Source organism: Pavona decussata, unplaced genomic scaffold, assembly GCF_977016875.1.
Source record: "Pavona decussata unplaced genomic scaffold, jaPavDecu1.1 SCAFFOLD_77, whole genome shotgun sequence".
Classification (NCBI taxonomy): Eukaryota; Metazoa; Cnidaria; class Anthozoa; order Scleractinia; family Agariciidae; genus Pavona; species Pavona decussata.
Window position 1 is genome coordinate 1,025,162 of NW_028145495.1, and position 17,520 is coordinate 1,042,681.

The 17,520-nt window shown below is 38.1% G+C and overlaps 1 protein-coding gene across 5 annotated transcripts in view; it reads right to left on the reverse strand.

Moving 5' to 3' along the window:
• LOC146476434 (protein phosphatase EYA1-like) overlaps positions 1-17,520 on the reverse strand; it is a 31,120-nt gene that overhangs the window by 3,190 nt on the left and 10,410 nt on the right. For 2 of the 5 annotated variants that reach the window (XM_085114618.1, XM_085114621.1), the window contains 11 exons: positions 16,073-16,129; positions 14,828-14,871; positions 12,993-14,014; positions 6,239-6,546; positions 4,854-4,937; positions 3,633-3,722; positions 2,619-2,677; positions 1,986-2,167; positions 1,780-1,894; positions 552-673; positions 231-331 (listed from right to left, as the gene is read on the reverse strand). In XM_085114618.1, coding sequence (XP_084970744.1) covers positions 231-331; positions 552-673; positions 1,780-1,894; positions 1,986-2,167; positions 2,619-2,677; positions 3,633-3,722; positions 4,854-4,937; positions 6,239-6,546; positions 12,993-14,014; positions 14,828-14,871; positions 16,073-16,129 — 2,184 coding nt within the window. Of the gene's footprint in view, positions 1-230; positions 332-551; positions 674-1,779; positions 1,895-1,985; positions 2,168-2,618; positions 2,678-3,632; positions 3,723-4,853; positions 4,938-6,238; positions 6,547-12,992; positions 14,018-14,827; positions 14,872-16,072; positions 16,130-17,520 lie in introns of all 5 variants that reach the window. The other 3 variants (XM_085114617.1, XM_085114620.1, XM_085114619.1) reach the window with 2 other exon arrangements.

Here is a 17,520-nt window from a genome sequence, read left to right on the forward strand (position 1 = left end):
CTGGGATGGAGATCATCGAACGCACCCCCTAATGTTTGATTATTACTGGTTGTAAAGCCCAACCAATTTTGAACTTCCCCAAAAACCTTCCTGCACCCCCCCCCACCCTCCCCCCTCCCAAAAAAAAAATAATAACAAAACAAATAGATACAAAGCTTCCCCTGGCCCTGTCGTTTCCTGAGTGATTATAATTCAGATTTTTATGCTATGATAACAGTCTAGTTTGTTACCTGCTTGCTTGCCATTTCTTCATCTCTTCCATCACCAACCACTACATATGTACATTTCTTTCCAAAACGATTTGAGATTCTTTCAAAGCAGGTTTCCTTTCCTGTTGGAAATGCAACAAAGTGCATTAACATTAACCTTTTTAAAGTGGTTAATACAGTGGAACCTGTCTATAATGGCCAACTTCAGACAGAATTTTGAGGACGTTTTCAGTCCAAGGGTGTACTCGAGTGAGTAACAAGTCAGGCAAAGACAACATGGTCGTTAGGCTCAACTGTACAACTGTTTCAAGTTTTCCATTTAATTACACAGTGACAACTCACCAACTTTCGTAGCACTATAAATATTTTCCAGTGGAAAAATCCCACCAAGTCCGTAGAGAAGACACTTCGCAAGTGCAGGAACAAGCTGCGTGGTCGTCACCATAACGTTCAGACAATTTGATCTGTAAAGGGAAAAATGAAAATGTCACAGAGGAATTGTCTCATGAATCTTTGTTTTGTTATAACCTAGTGAAAAAGAGCTCTTAAAAGGACAGTGTTCCATTCTGCCAAAATATTGAAACTCCAATGATATTATTGTTTAATTTCAATTTTCATAGAGCCAAACGTAGCCACCAAATATAAAACTAAAGTTTGGTAAAAATATTCTACAGAGTAAAACAGAACTTTAAGCTGGGAAAAGGGCCAGGAGTACAAGCACAGAAGTGGATCACAGTTCATAAACTATGATTTCAGGGAAGGCATTCAACAAATTGAAATTGCTTTTCTGATCATGGTGCTCCATTGTGTAATTTTCTGACCTTACGAATCATTCTTGTTTATCATTACTGTGTAGTATAAAACGTACAAATACACTTGTGTACAACAACTTCATTGGGAGGCCAGCGTATTCAATGAGCTGATGAGCAAAATAACTTGTTCACAGACTTCTTATTGTTATTGTGTTTGACATAGAAAGAACATACTCCTAATACGGATTGGAGTCGAGATACTATGGGACAATCAATCAACGAATGAATGGATCTTGGGGCGCGTATCTGACATCTCCTGCAGATTTTGCAGGGGTGGATGACATCCACCCTGGGCCTGTCACCTTGTTGCGGTGGTGGAGCTTGTGTGTCTCAGTGACCCCAAGAGCTATGCCGGTGGAGACTCAGTCCCTGGCGGGTGCAACCGTACCGGATTGGTCGAGGGACAGAGACCTGACAAAGGACAGCCCCTGGCCCTCCAGGTTGGGGGTTGGGCGTTAGGCTAATCACCTAACCTCGTAAAAAGTGAATGATTACAGAAACCTTGAGGCCCTATGCGCCACCTTGGCACCAGGGGACAAGTAAAGGATGACATCATCACCAACTTGGCAAAAGAGAAAGAACCTGGGATCAAGATCACTGAACACACTCCCTAATCTTTGATTATTACTAGTTATTATGATATACCGGTATGTGGAGATATGGGGAGGGGAAAGGAAGGACAGTGAATGGGTTTTATTTTCTATTCCCAATTGCCACATTTACTGTTGACAAAAGTTAATCAAGTCTGTAATTTGTACCTGGAGTGGATAAGTGTTAATGCTTTCAATGCAAGTGTCAGCCATGAATCTGTTATTGCTTCCAATTCCATGCGTAACTGAAGCCACGTCTCTCGTTTAGCTGGACCAAGAAGACCTTCAAAAGAAGAATGATGAGGAAACAATCAACATACAAGCAAAACCACAAAAGTAAAAGAATACAAGAACATTGTTACCACATTCCCTACCTCCGACGTTATTCCTGTAGCTGTTGTAGATTTCCTTGATGCGTCTGTACCTGTAAGCTAGTTTCCTCATCCAGTCCACTCCACCTCGGACACCGGTTGCCAGGCACAGATTTGCTGATGTGGCAGCAGCATGGAATCCATCTCCCTCAAAATTGTAGGTACTGCACACATGCAAAGAGGTTCTGGAGTAAATACCGGATTTCTTCGATTAAGCGCCTGCTGGGGCGCTTATTTTAAATGCCAAGTTCTCTTGGGAAAGGGATGGGTTGGAGGGGGGGATGGGGGAGGGTGGTTAGGAGTTGACAACCAACATTGCATATTGTCTAAAACTCCTAATGGAGTGTTGTTTCTCAGCTATGCTTTTCAATGACAGACTAACTCTGAAGTCAACAACCCAAAACATGTTTTATTCTTTTGTCAATCATTACTAGAACAACAGACAATCCTCTGAAAGAATAATATAAGCAAAATGAACCAAAATCTGCCAATAGCAATGCACAAATATGCACAACCTGCACTACTGCACTTAATAATACTTTATTCAAATTCAAATCAACTTGAAAAGGAGAACTTAGCATCGTTAAAATCATGCTGGAAAAAAAAAAAAAAAAAAAGAAAAGAGTTTGAAAATACCTTAAATCTAATCCATTGTCATCTGCAGCGACATCCTCAATGTGCACTTGATCACAATCCTAGAAAGTAAACAAAACAAATAGAGGAACATCTTTCAGTGGCTTAGCTCTCGGTACAAATTCACAATAGGAAACCAAAGAAGCAACCACTATGTTGTGTGCAAAAGTGACACAATTTAACATGGGAGAACAGACACTTTTTTGTCCAATTGTTGCACTAATTACTCAGCATATAGCAAGGGTTGGAATTAGCCCTAAAAACTTAAGGGTGATACCAGCACAAAAATTGCACTGAAAATCATCTGCAGACCATGTTACAAAGCATCCACTTTCTGCGCAACATTGCTGTGTTTAAAATCATTGTTGCCAATAATATTGATGCATGTAACATATCCCCTACAAAATTAAGTTGTATTGTGCTAAAAATCCTTGTTGTGAATTATCACATGCAATATGACCTTTAACCTTTAGGGCACAGTAGCCTAAAGAGATTCTTAGTTATGTCAAGGGAGTTAAACCAAGAATCATGCTAAGCAAAGCAATGACCATTAACCTTCTCGAGTCAAAAATGTATAAAGTTCGATCTTTTGTAATCCTCACAGGATAATTTAATCAAACACAAGAACAAGACATAACATTATGGACAAACAATATATTTTACTGGTCCCCAAGCCTAAATTACACTGTCTGTTAGTACCAAAACAAACAGGTCTAAATCTTTACATGGTGCAAGTTCGATTTACATTCAGAACAGTTCCATAGTAATTGGACCAGATTTTTTGCAGGTGTAAAAATCAAACCAGATCTGCGGTATGGATAGCAAATCCCATGTGAACCGTAAGACCCATCCACTACAATTCATTTGGAACCAGTCCCTTGTTAACATAGCCCTACAATAAACCCTAGATACAAAATTTTACTAACCAACAGTAATGGCCACCAGCAAGTTGCTAGCTTTAATACTGGCCAAAAACAAAGTTATCGTCACTTGTAAGGAGCATCTATAGGTTCTTACCTCTAAGTCATTAAAAAATAAATGAGTATCTGCTAAATTGAAAATCATTTCCTCCATGCGAAGGCCTAATGACACTGAGTTAGGAGCGTCCTAAGGTGGACAAAAAGATGAAACAACTGGTCAATAACGGAACAGCCAGTGTTCAACACAGGTCAATGAGCCTCAACGCCATTTTGATGAGTAGGCAAACACGTCTAGAATAACAGTGTTTGTATGGAAATCTGATGTCAAATAATTTTCATAAAACATCGCTTCTGAAAAATTCATGTATTGGAAACTTTTGGCACTAGCAAAAGGATTTTAAGAGAAAAAATTTGAGGGCTGAAGCTGTGCCAGAAAGTGTCCAGTCGTGTTTGACATCGGATTTCCATACAAACACTGATATTTCAAGACGTGTTTGCCTACTCGTCAAAAAGGCATCGAGAACCGTGATAAGGCCTATAAGTGGTCCTGGCAGTGTTCCACACAGCCAGGACCACTTTGGTCAATGACTACTTGAAGTTTGTTTTTTCTCATTCATGAAATATTGACAATGTTGTTCACACATCATCAGAAAAAGCGATGATCAGTAAAGAGTGGTAGGGTACCAAACGTTTTTGTAAGGAAAAACCGAGAGTTATTCCTGCCATTCTGGGTCCAAAGGCAACAATGGACACAGAACAGATCTGACAAACAAGTACTTCTTTACAAACATTATTGGCTCTGGTCACTTATTGTCCATTCCATTCCATTCTATTTCTTTTCTCGTCATGAAAATGGCCCAAAAACTGTACTATCTTTTTATCATAAAGGTTTGTTTATTTATTTAGACAATATTTATTCAGGTATGTCTAATTATCTAGGCTAGTTTAAAAAGAGACCTCACTAAAAGTAATACAGTGGAACCTCTCCTTACGGACACCTCTATAATACGGACACCTCTCTATTACGGACAGTTCACTTAGTCCCTGAGAGATTGAAATCCATATAAAGCCTACTTCTCTAAAACGGACACCTCTATAATACAGACACTTGTTCCTGTCCCCTTGGTGTCCATAGTAAAGAGGTTTGACTGTAACAATAACACATTAACACAAAAAACATTACAAAAAATGGCAAATCTACCAATCACAAAGAAACAAACTAAGGTTGCTTGGCAAGTTTGAAAAAAAAAAAAATACAAACAAACTTGAAGCTATACCTGGAGATATACCTGCAAGCTTTCAGTGATAATTCTCTTACCTTGCCAAATTTGGAAGCAAAGGTCCCCGTTAAAAGTGAATGGAAAATGATGATAGTTTCATCAAGATCCCAAATAAAGATTCGCTGAAAAATTGAAAACAGATAGTTAAATAACCTTAAAATACCCTTAACGCTTCACCGATCAATCGCCATGGAAATGCCGGATTGCTCAAGAGAGATGTTTGCTTACAAGACAGTCTGATACATCGTGTGCCTCAGAAGTGTCATCATTTTTGATGCATCTTTGAATAGCCAAAAAAAATATTTTTAACCACAGAAAACGTTAAAATAATGGTCCAGTTTTGTTAACAACTACCTTTCTACTGCACAGAAACTAGCATTAATTATTTGTGCCTGCGGATGGCTAGGATGGAAATGGATTGCAACTTGAAAAAATTGGCCAATTTTTTTCAAGTTCTTCCCGTGTATTTTAGAGACGTTGCTAAAAACTGATTATAGTTAGTTCTTCTTTAGAGAAATCCGTCCTATATTTTCTTCCCGATGTTCTAAGAGCAATTTCATGTTAGCAAAAAAAGGTTTTTCATCAGATCTTTCGCAGTTTTGACCAAAAAAAAAAACAGCAAAATCGTCATGACATTGCCCCTTAAAAGGAAGACGGTCACTGATGAGGAGAAGGAGCTTTATTATGACAGAAGTGCTAATAGCATCCTAAAGTGTGACGTCACAAATATTTAAATTTTTTAAATTATGGGATTTGTTTGTACATTCGGAAAGAGCATGATGAAAAATGCCTACTTGCCAAAAATCAGCATCTTATTGCAATTTGGGGGTACGATATTAGCTCTGTTATGCTCTGGTGACTCCATACAAATCACAAAATTAGAAGGAAACTAGGAACTGAGACAAAATTAGAAGAAGGAAACTAGGAACTGAGACAAAATTAGAAGGATTTGTATGGAGTCACCAGGGCATAACAGAGCTAATATCTTGCCCCCAAATTGCAATAAGATGCTGATTTTGGGCAAGTAGGCATTTTTCATAGTGCTCTTTTAGAATATACTAACAAATCCCATAATTTCATTAATTTAGTTTTGGTGACGTCATCAATCAGGCGCCAGTTGTTCAAAGCGCAGATGAAATGACAGTGTGCAAGATTTTCCCGATAGTCCTAGAATTTGTGAATAGAGTAGAAGCATATGTCAAACTTAAGTATGGGATTGTGTGGAAACCTTGCCAAAAGCATGGGTTGGAGTAGATTTGCTCCGTTGGATAGCAACTTATCCAGCCGATAAAGTTATCCACTCTTTGAACAACTGGGGCCTGAACAACAAGAGTCAAAAGCTTGACAGAAAACAAGTTTCCAAATAAAAGGAGGCATGCATGAGGAGAAAGTCTGGAGAAAAAAATATGGGAAGGCAGACTACCTCAATGTTATGATCAATCTCAGGGGGAGGTCCAGATGTCGATCTCCTTCCCCTGCCTCCTCCACGTCCTCTTCCCCCTCTTCCTCCGCGACCACGCCCTCTGTTTCCACTCTGGACTAACATCCCTGGTGAGGTTGCCGCTGAGTCAACCAGGACCTGTACTCCACTCACTCCATCTTGTCCAGGCATCCCAACATTTCCAGATACCAAAGTCACACTGTTAAGGGAGGCATCCCCTCCTGTTGCAGGGGAGTGGGGAGGGCTGGGGGTCGATGGTAGGTTGGGTGAATATTGAATATTGGTATTGCCTGAGTATAAAAATAAATTACGACAAATGAGTACATGAATCAATTCCCTTGTTTATCATTTTTTGACAACCTTCTCAATAATTTTTGAAAATCAACGGGAAATATTAACACTAATCCACATCCAAAGACTCCCATAAATTACATGTAACACAACAGAGAGATTTAGCATCGCGTATACGTGAAACGTGAACGGTAAAAATGACCAAGTGACTACGTTTACCCGATATTATTGCTCGCTGTTTTCAGTTTCTCAGTAAAATTGAGTAGTTTTGCATCAGCATCAAAAATCAGAATTATTTTACACTACTCTCATCTGTGTATTTATTTTTTCAAGAAAACATAAACGCGAATTTCACGTTTGCCGTTTGCCGTCAATGCGAAGCTAAATCTCTCTGATCAGCCATAGGTCAGAAATATCATTAGACTGAACACCACTCTGTGCTTTTAAATCTACCATTATTATTTTACTAAAATATAACATTTTAATGTTAAAAAGCTTCTATTACAGGAGGAAAACCTTAGCAGTCCACACAAGGGGTACATGTATGTGTATTCCCATCCTCTACGTTTAAGGTCACAGAGTTTGCAAGATGCCTTCCAGTTGGTGATTTCATTCCAGACCTCTATGTCATGTACAACAGTAACACAGTGTGAGAGCGACAAGTCAGTTCATTGACGTCATCTGACCACCTTTTTTTTTGGTCTACAGCCTTCTACCTTCCCTTCCCAGCGAGCTGACCATATGAACAAAGTAAATAAGCTTTCCCTTATGAAAAACCACAATACAGTCAACTCTCTATATTGCGGACACCCTTGGGACCGCGAGTTAGTGTCCTTAATAGGGAGAGTCCATAATAGTAAGAATAACTAGTAATAATCAGAGATTAGAGAGATGCGTTCGATCATTTGGGAAAAGACAATTACATTAAGTGCCAGATATTTTTCACATGTTTAATAAAATCGCAAAAAATGTTATCAATCTATAACCCAGTGTTTATAATATAGTATATATTTGGTGGCTTGCTTGTCGAGTTTGACCTTCTCTTCGCGTTTGGTGTGCTTGCTTGTCGAATTCTGGACTGTGCATCCTTGCTGTGTGGACTGTTATCAGGTAAGATGCGTTGTTTACGTTTGAAGTTAGAGTTACAGGCATTTGGAATCTTGCGAAAGCATATCGATATGTTCATTTCCTTCGTTTCTAGCGGAAGTTGAGCTACACGTTAATCTGCGTTAATAGAGGAAAAGGAGCCGAAAGATAGATAATTATATAAGAAATAAAAAATAAATCACTAAATAAATAGCTAAATATACTAAATGAAAGAATAAAATATAAAAATATATTTGCTACGCAAGCAGTACGCTACGCGAGATTATAATTATTTGATTGTTCTTGAATCTTTTGAATGAAAACTTCGAAAAAAGCATTTTCTTTTTTAAAAACGCACAACATTTACGGTCGAATTCGGCAAGGAACCGGGAAAACATCAACGTGCCCGTTAAATTGCCATTGCCTTTGAGGAGACATTGAAAGCCTCCGCGAGACATCTTCGGCGTTGCGTTACAAATTTGCATAAATATTATTGAGATCATCTCAAAAGGCAATTTCCCGTTTTCTTCATTTTCTATCAACTGATTAGGATTGTAACCGTGTCTTCTACTGACAAATGACAGGATAACTCAGGTGGATAACTTGTTCACTAAACCCAGTTTTAACAGTGAAGGAAGCGAAACTAAAATATTGCGACTTTTCGGCCGCTGTTTCACAAGCTGAGAATGGAAACACGCGCCATCGAATTTACCTCGCTAAACCAGTACGCCGCACATAATTATGCTTTAATCTTTTGAATCAAATCTTCGAAAAGAGCATTTCCTTGATTAAAAACGCACAATATTTTCGGTTGCAATCGGCAAGGAACCGAGAAAACGCTTCAAGAGCGAACACTTTCCAGCTCGAGCGTACACGTCCGCACATCGCTCCAACAATATTAAAAACGCAAAACAAAGTTGGCTGTCTCGTAGAGTTGTTCCCCGTAAAACGGAATCAAACTGTGGCCGTTTCACTACAAGAAACCAACGCTGACAAAACTGGGTACTTATAATCAAATGACTCGATAAAGTGTCTGCCATTGCAACTGCACCTGTTCGTTTCACTCGCATTAGGAATGTTGCTTTTCTCGAAATAAATCATGGCCATTTGCCGAGCTACACAACTCGGCAACTTTTTGCTTTGGTGATCACAAATTATGGCTATTTGCCGATTTACAAAACTTGGTAGGTAAATTATTTGCCGAGCTACACATCTCCGAAACTGAAACTACGCAACTTGTCTCTTGATTTAGTCAGCGCAAGCCGGGCAGCGTTGGTTTCTTGTAGTGAAACGGGTAAACAACACTATGCCGAACTTATTCCTGTGTCTTCGCAGTCGTAAACATTTCGTGAAGGCGTTGATAAATCTAAATCTAATCCGCAAGTCTTCTTTCAAACTTAAACTGCGAAACCATCCTAAGGAAGCACACCAAATGTGATGCAAGAACGTGAAACTCGACTCCCGCTGAAACGAAGGAACTGAACATCGATAAGCTTTCGCAATACTTTCGCAAGATTCCAAATGCCAGTAACTCTAACTTCAAACGTAAACAACGCAACTTATCTGATAACAGTCCACACAGCAAGGAAGCACAGTCCAGAATTTGAAAAGCAAGCAGAAGATCGAACTCAAGAAGGAAGCACACCAACACGCGAGGCAATACGTGAAACTCGACTCCCGCGAGGACTCCCGCTAAAAACAAAGCACATGGTTGATGGAAATGACGTCATTCGCCCCTGCACAATATCCTTCGGGGGGGCCAAACTGGTGTCGATGAATACGCAGTCGAAAAATCTCGATTTCGCCTGGATTAGGAATGCGTTCTTTGTCGAACGCAATTATTTATTTCAGTCAAACATCTGTAATTTGTTTTTGCCAGGGACTTAGCTACTGTCCATCTTAACGGGGTGTCTGTAACAGCGAGATGTAGGTAAGGCAAGAGTTGACTGTAATTGGCCAGATATTTGGAGCTCTAAATCTGTATGGATTCATTGATTCTGTGGTCAGTCCTGGAGACCTTTATTACTCAGCGATAACCGTACAGTTTACAAGCCTCAACCTCATAATTTAATTGTGAAATAGCGACACAACTGTTTTTTTGTTGTTGTTTTTTTTTTATCAGAGATCCTAAGACGTTCACATTTTAATGCAATACGAAGACTACAGGAGTTTCAGTTTGAGCCATGTTTACCAAAACCTACGAATATGATACATTAAATTATTGAATGGACATTTTTTCATGCTTTCAAGACTTCCTTACCCATGCCAAAAAAAAAAAAACAAACAAACAAAAACAAAACAAATGAAAAGCAAAAATCAAGTCTGCCATGTATTGGACCAAATTATTTCCTGAGCTGTGTTCATTTTTCTTTTTTTTTAACGAAATTTTGCCACCCTTCACACAAAAGGCTGTTTAACTAATTTTATTCATGAATCGAGTCATGAAGGGTGTTAGCCATTGTGGTTTGAAATGGTTGCTCAAAAATGATCGTTTCTCTCATGATTCATGAACTTTTCAACTGTGAGACAACTTTAAAAAACTAAAAAGGTAAACTATTAATAAAAATTATAACTTGTTAAAGAAGTTTAACTCAAATTCTTAAACATCTACATGTATGTCTCCAATAGACATGGCGGCAAGATCTTGTCTGCCATTTTAACTCTCCTAATCTCTCCAGTTCGTACATGCACAAACTTGGAGAGAAAAATGACAATAAACTATAAATAAAATTATTTCATAGATTATTTTTATTGCCTTGTTTTCCCAGACAAACATAAGAAAAAAACAAAGCAATTATAAACCTTCCTTATGACAAGTGAAAGGGCCTCCTTTTGCATAAAACTTCAAGAAACTACTTTTCAATATTTGCTCCTTCAAGCATGTGTACATATTGACTCCGCCATGTCTGACAAAGCTTTTAAGAAACCTAACAAACAGCAGAAGGCTTAAATCAATTAACCCTGGCCCTCCAGACAAAAAAAAGCTCCACATTATGGATTTAAAATGATAATCTCTCAACTAAACCAAACAAAGACGAAACACATTTCCTTGAATTGTCAAACATCCTGCCTGGTTATATATATCAATATATTCTTTTTAATAAAAACTAATTAAAACACACGGATGTTTCTGTGTACATATACAGTTGAAGTTAAGTTGTTTTCCTTTTGTTATTTTAATTAACTCCATCAGGTCACTTAATGTTTCCAGCATCTGTTTATCCATGCTAATGGACATCTTCCTTCTTAAGTTTGTTTTTCTCAGATGGCAAAAAACGATTTTCAGTTTGAAAAAGCTAATCATAAACAACACAGAAAATAATCATGACTTTGGTTCTGACACCACAAATAAAATGGAGAAGTATTTTTGTTTAAGTACACACCAACCACAGAACGCAGAGTGACACAGACTAAAAAACAAGACAACATATGTGTAACTAATGGCGTCAACACCACCAAAGGAGTCTTAATTCCATTCATTAGAATTTAAAGCAAACATTTAAACCATTAAAGTAATAATGGATTTCCACCTAAACAAAGGCTCTCCAGAAAGCAACACATGTCGCACAGAACTTGACAACAAAAAAACAGAAAAGAAAATCACTCTTTTTAAACTGACAGCATTTGCTGTCCTGTAACAAATTGGAGCTTTACATAGCAATACCTTTTTACCTTAAGATTGTTATTTTTGTAAATAAGTTCCATGTGTTTTAGCAAAGAAGACTAATAATCAGAGGCCAACAAATTCTCCTTTTCAGCACAAAAAATGATCAACACGCCCTCACACTTTCAGCTTGGAAAGCGTACAGGTTATTGTGTTCTCTGCCTTAGGGACTACTGTATGTGACTTGAATAATAATAATTTAACTACTGCATTATTGGCCTTACAAATAACATTTCAACCATTTATCAATTAGGATGTTTGAATATGCTTCATGTAAAAGACACTACTCATACCTTCAAAGACAAAACATCATTGCATGTCAAAGTTTGAGGACATATGCTACGAGGCCAATAAAACCATACAGAAAAAGAATGTTCCTTTAAAAGCAAACCAAAAACTTTAGGGGTACAGGTATCTACTAAAGACGAAAATTTGTCACATGCAAGAGAGAAATGACAGAAAATCTGATGCAAGTTTCACAGAGACAAAACATTGTGAATATTCTACACAGTTTGTTAGACAATCCAACTGCTGTTCACTTAAGCAGTCAATTGACTTCTTATCAGGGCTATATCTTCTCTAGAAGTACGAAACCAAATGCTTAAATTCAAACCAAAGGCACCCTTTGTTGTGAAAGATAACAAATCAAGTTATTCAACATCACAAAAAACTCTTAAGAGTAAAGTAACATCTCCATGCAAAGATTGTGTTGATATAACCACACATGTATGTATTATCTACAAGATTAAATATACAGTTTGTGTGATAAACTCCAAACTGGGCAAGAAATAATTGCAAGTACATTTGTACTAGCTCACAAAAATGTTAAGACTGGGGGACAAAAAGATTTTTATGCTACAAACATGTTTCTCATGTGAAAATCCATTACATAACAATATTTTTCAACTGACAACAATATGGCTACATTTCATGTGGCAATGGCAAAGTTTCATTCACTTAAATGAACACAGATTCTATTCAACACAGAACATGCAATTTAGTGCCAAAATGTTTCATTAAAATAACAGAGAGGAAAATAATTGATAATGCCTTGTCATTTTCCGACCCAAGCTAAAGTAAGCCCTTTGGCATCTGACAAAAAATATCAATAATTATTTATACACACTGAGCTGAGCCCACTGATCTGGGCAATAAATATTATGATGATAAGTCCCCTTATTAAAGGCAAATTCACTGTACAAGTTATATTTGAAACTGATGAAATTCAAAATTAATAAAAATTCAATTGCATATGCTGTCTTCTTCACAATTTATGCCATCTACATGTACTCTAGAACATATAACTAGTGGTTTTGTTTGAAGCAAGAGATTGAAGATATCATCTAGTCATTTGACATGCAAAGCATGTTACTCTCATGTGAAAGGATTCTTTTAAAGGTATTACTAAATTGGCTTATTGTTGAGTAACTACAAAATGTTACAACTTCATGATTGTCAAATATTTCACCTTTTTTAAAGATTTTTGATCAAAGAGAAGGGTGAAAATTGCTCCTGCCTTCTGCTCTAAATATTAGGCATCATTATTAAAACTCAAATCTCGTCATATCAAAGAAAAATAATGATGATGATGATAATGATGATGATGAACAATTACAACAATCATCATTTATCTATCTATTAAAAATAACACATAAAAATAGTAAAAACTCATTATCACTTATGAATTTAAAATACCTGCAGTGCTTGCAGCATGTGTCCTTTCCCCATTAGTTGTAACACCTTGATTTGCCTGTCCTGACACAAGCTGCGTGAGCTGATATGTGCTGGTCTGACCAGCCACAGCGTTTGGGGGTGGCGTACTGTTCACCTGCGCAACGTACTGTGACGGCGTGTATGCTGGTGGAGGAGTGTTCAGATAGTTATAAGGATAAGTCTGTGGGTTACTCCTGTAACCATACTGAAATGAACCCTGGTCGGACTGTTGAACTGAATATACTGCGGTGCTAGTGGTTGGGGTTCCGGTGGATGCTACATACGTGGTGCCGTAAGGTGCTTGATATGGATTACTATACACTGCCTGACCAGGCTGGATAATGGCAGGGTAAGTGACTGTTCCATAAGGATTGCCATAAGCCGGATTTGCCGGTTGTCGGAGAGTTGATATATCAGGGATATTGCCTGCATGCGTGTCTGCTTGGGAAACATTCCGAGAATCCCCAGTGGTTTTCCCTGCTGAATTAACAGCTGGGTATCTGACAGTCTGTACCATAGGGTATCCTGCTTGTGGTCCTGTTTGTGGATACACATACCCTGCGACCTGTGTGATTCCCGTTCCTTGAATGACACCCCCAGTGGTCTTGTACTGCTGCATCCCTGGTTGAGGGGCGGGAACAATATGAGGATATGGACGTTGCCCATAGTAACCAGCAGCATTGGTAGTATACTGTCCCGTAAGTTGCTGGTACTGTCCAGAGCTGTCTGTTACTCCTGATCCAAAGCCGCACCCATCTAAGTTTGTCATGGTGGTAGAGCCATCAGACGAGGGATAGCTAAGTGTAGCCGTGGACACTGGTGCTACAACATTGGGACCTCCAACTCCCAGATTAGCACTAGTGACAGTGATGGTCGCGTCACCCACATCCCAGGAAGAGTCGCTCTTTTCTGACTCTTGACAAGTGATGACGCTTGATTTGTTTTCTCTCTGGGTGCCATTAACAGGCTGTTGTGACGGAGATCCGTCTTGGCTTGATTCATCACTGCTGCATAATAAAGATTCTATTTAGTTGACATTATTACGAAACGTTATCAAAGTCAAGGAGACAAGGTGTGTTTGTTCCTTTCCTAGTGCACATGCCTAAAAAAACTAATGGGAAAATGGTAAGCCAAACTATGAAATACTGGGGATAACCCTGTGCAGGACTGGCATTCCAGTCAGGGGCAAGGGGGAGTTGTAAAACTTCTAAATCTTGCTAAATGCTACACAAACTGAAGTTTTACTGAAGCATCAGCTGGAACATTTGAAGGGCTGAGAGCTTAGAGCAGTTTTCAATTAAGTCGAAAGTACATGTAATTTGCATTCGCTTTGGTTTTGCTTAACTATACTTTATTGGTTGGCAAATCCTGTGCCAGATTCTCAACAAACGAGAAACAAAACCACAAGTTTTGTGTCTTTGACACACAAGTTTTCCTGTACTTGGCAGTGATGACATGTATTACATTCAAGTTGTGATTGGTTCATTACACTGCTTACAACCTAAATGTGATTGGCCAGAGTAATGATATTACTTTCTAATTGGTTTTGGTTTTATCACAATTGAAAACTGCTCTAAAATTCACTGCAACTGATTCAGTTGTTTCACAGCTATGATGGTCACTTTCATTCTAGTTGTTTAATCCAGTGATACACTGCACATAAAATGACAGCTGCTGAAAATGTTCCATTCCCTGAAACACCTGATATGGATGCGATTTTATGGGTGATCCAACTGTTGCTGGTCCATCTTACACACGACACAAGCTTGTCTCAGGTGTGTAAGCTCACGTGACTCAAACTCATATTGAAGGATTACCTTTCTTTTTCATTGTCGCTGTTCTCCTGTCGAGCTCTCTTTGCCTATAAAAGAACAAAAATGAGACATAACGTGATACAATGTCCACTCGATGAGGTCAATTTGTTTTTCAGTTTGACAATGCAGGATAGGAAAATAAGCTGGTGACCTGAGCTTGAATGATTGGCACATTAATAAAGTTAATTGATTTCAATTCACCCATGCAATGACTGGTTCAAACAGTAGTATTTCATGTGACAGTGACCCAGGATCAAAGTACACATTCTCCCCAGTGTTCTCTATACATGTACATTTCTTTTGGCCGGTTCACACTGTCGATGGAATTGGAAGTGGAGTCAGAATCAGAAGTGTAAGGAATCTTCTGTTCCAGTATGAACAAAAACAAAAAACAGTGACAGAATTTGCAATTCTAAGTTCGATGGAATCAGAATTGCAAGGATCAGAGCAGTTCCTTTTTCTTCTGATTCTGCTTCTAATTCCGTCACTTGCGATCAACTGTGATCTGGTTGATAGGAATCGGAACCACAAGCAGAAGAATCAACCAATCACATAGCTCATTCCCAATCCCTTTATGTAAGATTTAGAACAGAAAACATGGCAGCCTTCCACCATTTTGAACTGTCACATTGATTCACACTACATATAGGTTAAAAGATTCTTCTGATTCTGACTCTGATTTGGATTCCACCGCTTCCTTGGCAGTGTGAACCAGGCATTATGGAACAAATAAAGTGAATTTTTGGAACATCAAGAAATGTGGTCTTTCATAATCATTCATTCAAGTGATATTTTAAGTTAAAGTACAGTCGGACCTCTATTATCCAGACTTTTCGATTATCCGGACTTGCTTCTCTGGTCCCGTTTTTTCATGAATATTAATAAGATGTGATCTTGAAAAATTTAAGAAATGAAAAGTTAATTAATCCTTCCAAATGTGTGTTTAAACTCTGGTTTTAATCTGTTTTGCTTTAAAAAGTGTGAGTGGCACAAGATAAACAATGTATTCTGATGCATTAAGTTGAATTCTGATTGGAATCTATTCACAAATAAATTCTGTTTTCTTCATTTCCTTTGCTTACATTATTATCTTGTTAATATTCATATTTTCAATTATCCGGACTCTTGATTATCCGGACTATTTGCTCAAGTCCCAATGAGTCCGGATAATCAAGGTTTGACTGTAGTGGTAATGTGATGAGAATAAGATGCTGGTTATCGTTGGGTCTTAAGGTAAAGGGATCTTACCGGCACTGCTTCTAGAACACTGCTTGTCTCGGACTGTACCAGGTCTGTTGCCATTCCCTGAAAGGAAAAGAGAATTTTTTTGTCTTCTTATTCAGATTCTGAAAATCTCAAACAAACTAAATTGAAAGTAGGTTCCTAGAAAAGAATAGGAAATTCATCAAGCAAGTCACTTTCAAAAGCGGCTGTTGTGTTAAAAATGGCCGGCATCTCAGAAGTTTAGAAAATGACCACAGGCAATGTTCAAGGAGATTGTCAGTTAAGTTGTAAAGCCATCCACATTTAAACTGAAGGAGAGCCCTGTTAGTACAACCTTGAAGAGAAAACATGCTATCCCAAATTCTTGGAAGGAATTACACCAAGACATGATAACTATGGCTGAATGATGAATGAGGCAGTTGCAAAGTGTTCAGAAAATATCTTCAGTAGAAGTTTTAGCACACCTAAAACGTTTTTCCTGTTATAGCTGAAACTAATGCTCTTGAGTGCAGGAAAAGCAAACAACGATTGGCCGAATTAAGAAAACAAATTCTACAAAGCTTGTGACAACCAATGATCATGTGTGAATGCATGGCGACACAGCTTAATTACTTGAGAATCAAATGACTTGCTTCATGATTCATCATGCACCAAACTTATTTAAGTTTGCAGTTTTGCAAGATGACTCTAAAAATTAGTTAATTAATCTCTTGTGGAAAAAAAAACACTAATAAAAACAGGGGTTTTTTTTCAAGTCTAGCCAAAATTTAATATTTATGTCAAGAATAGCTGAGACCAAACTCTGTGCCTTGGTGTGAATGCCTTTACACCATGTGTTAACATTATGGTTTTCAATCCCAACCTTGATTTAACATGTAGTCGAGACACAGTGTTTAAAATTTAACAGGTGGACAGCAAAGGTAAACAATGCACTTTGCTACAAATGTTTAAACCTTTGGAATCCCTGCCTGAATTTCACAAGCAGTTGGGACAGCCTGTTTTAAACTTTACAGGTGTACACGGAAAGTAAACACATCCTTTATTTATCAAACATCAGGTGAGAATAATTGCACTTAATTCAACTAACAGATAAGAATTCAATGTGCACTTCAACTCCTACGCTATTCAGCTCTTCAACTAATGTACATTTGTATAGGTCAGAGCATATTCTTACCCCCACCCACCCACAGAAGGGATTGGAGATTACAGGGGTGGGGGTGAACACGACCTAAATTTTGCCATTTTTCTCTCTGACACACATTACGTATACATGTATCTTAGGACATCTGTTGACAACAAATGATGAATATTTGGTGCACTATGACCTCATTATTTTGGGCAGTGTTACAACATGTTGAATAATAATATATGTTGTCTGTAATGTTGTTTACTCACTCCAGATTGGTCAATTAAGCATAAGCGTATGCCATTTCTACATCTAGTTGGTTTAATCATTTTATGCATGACTGCTT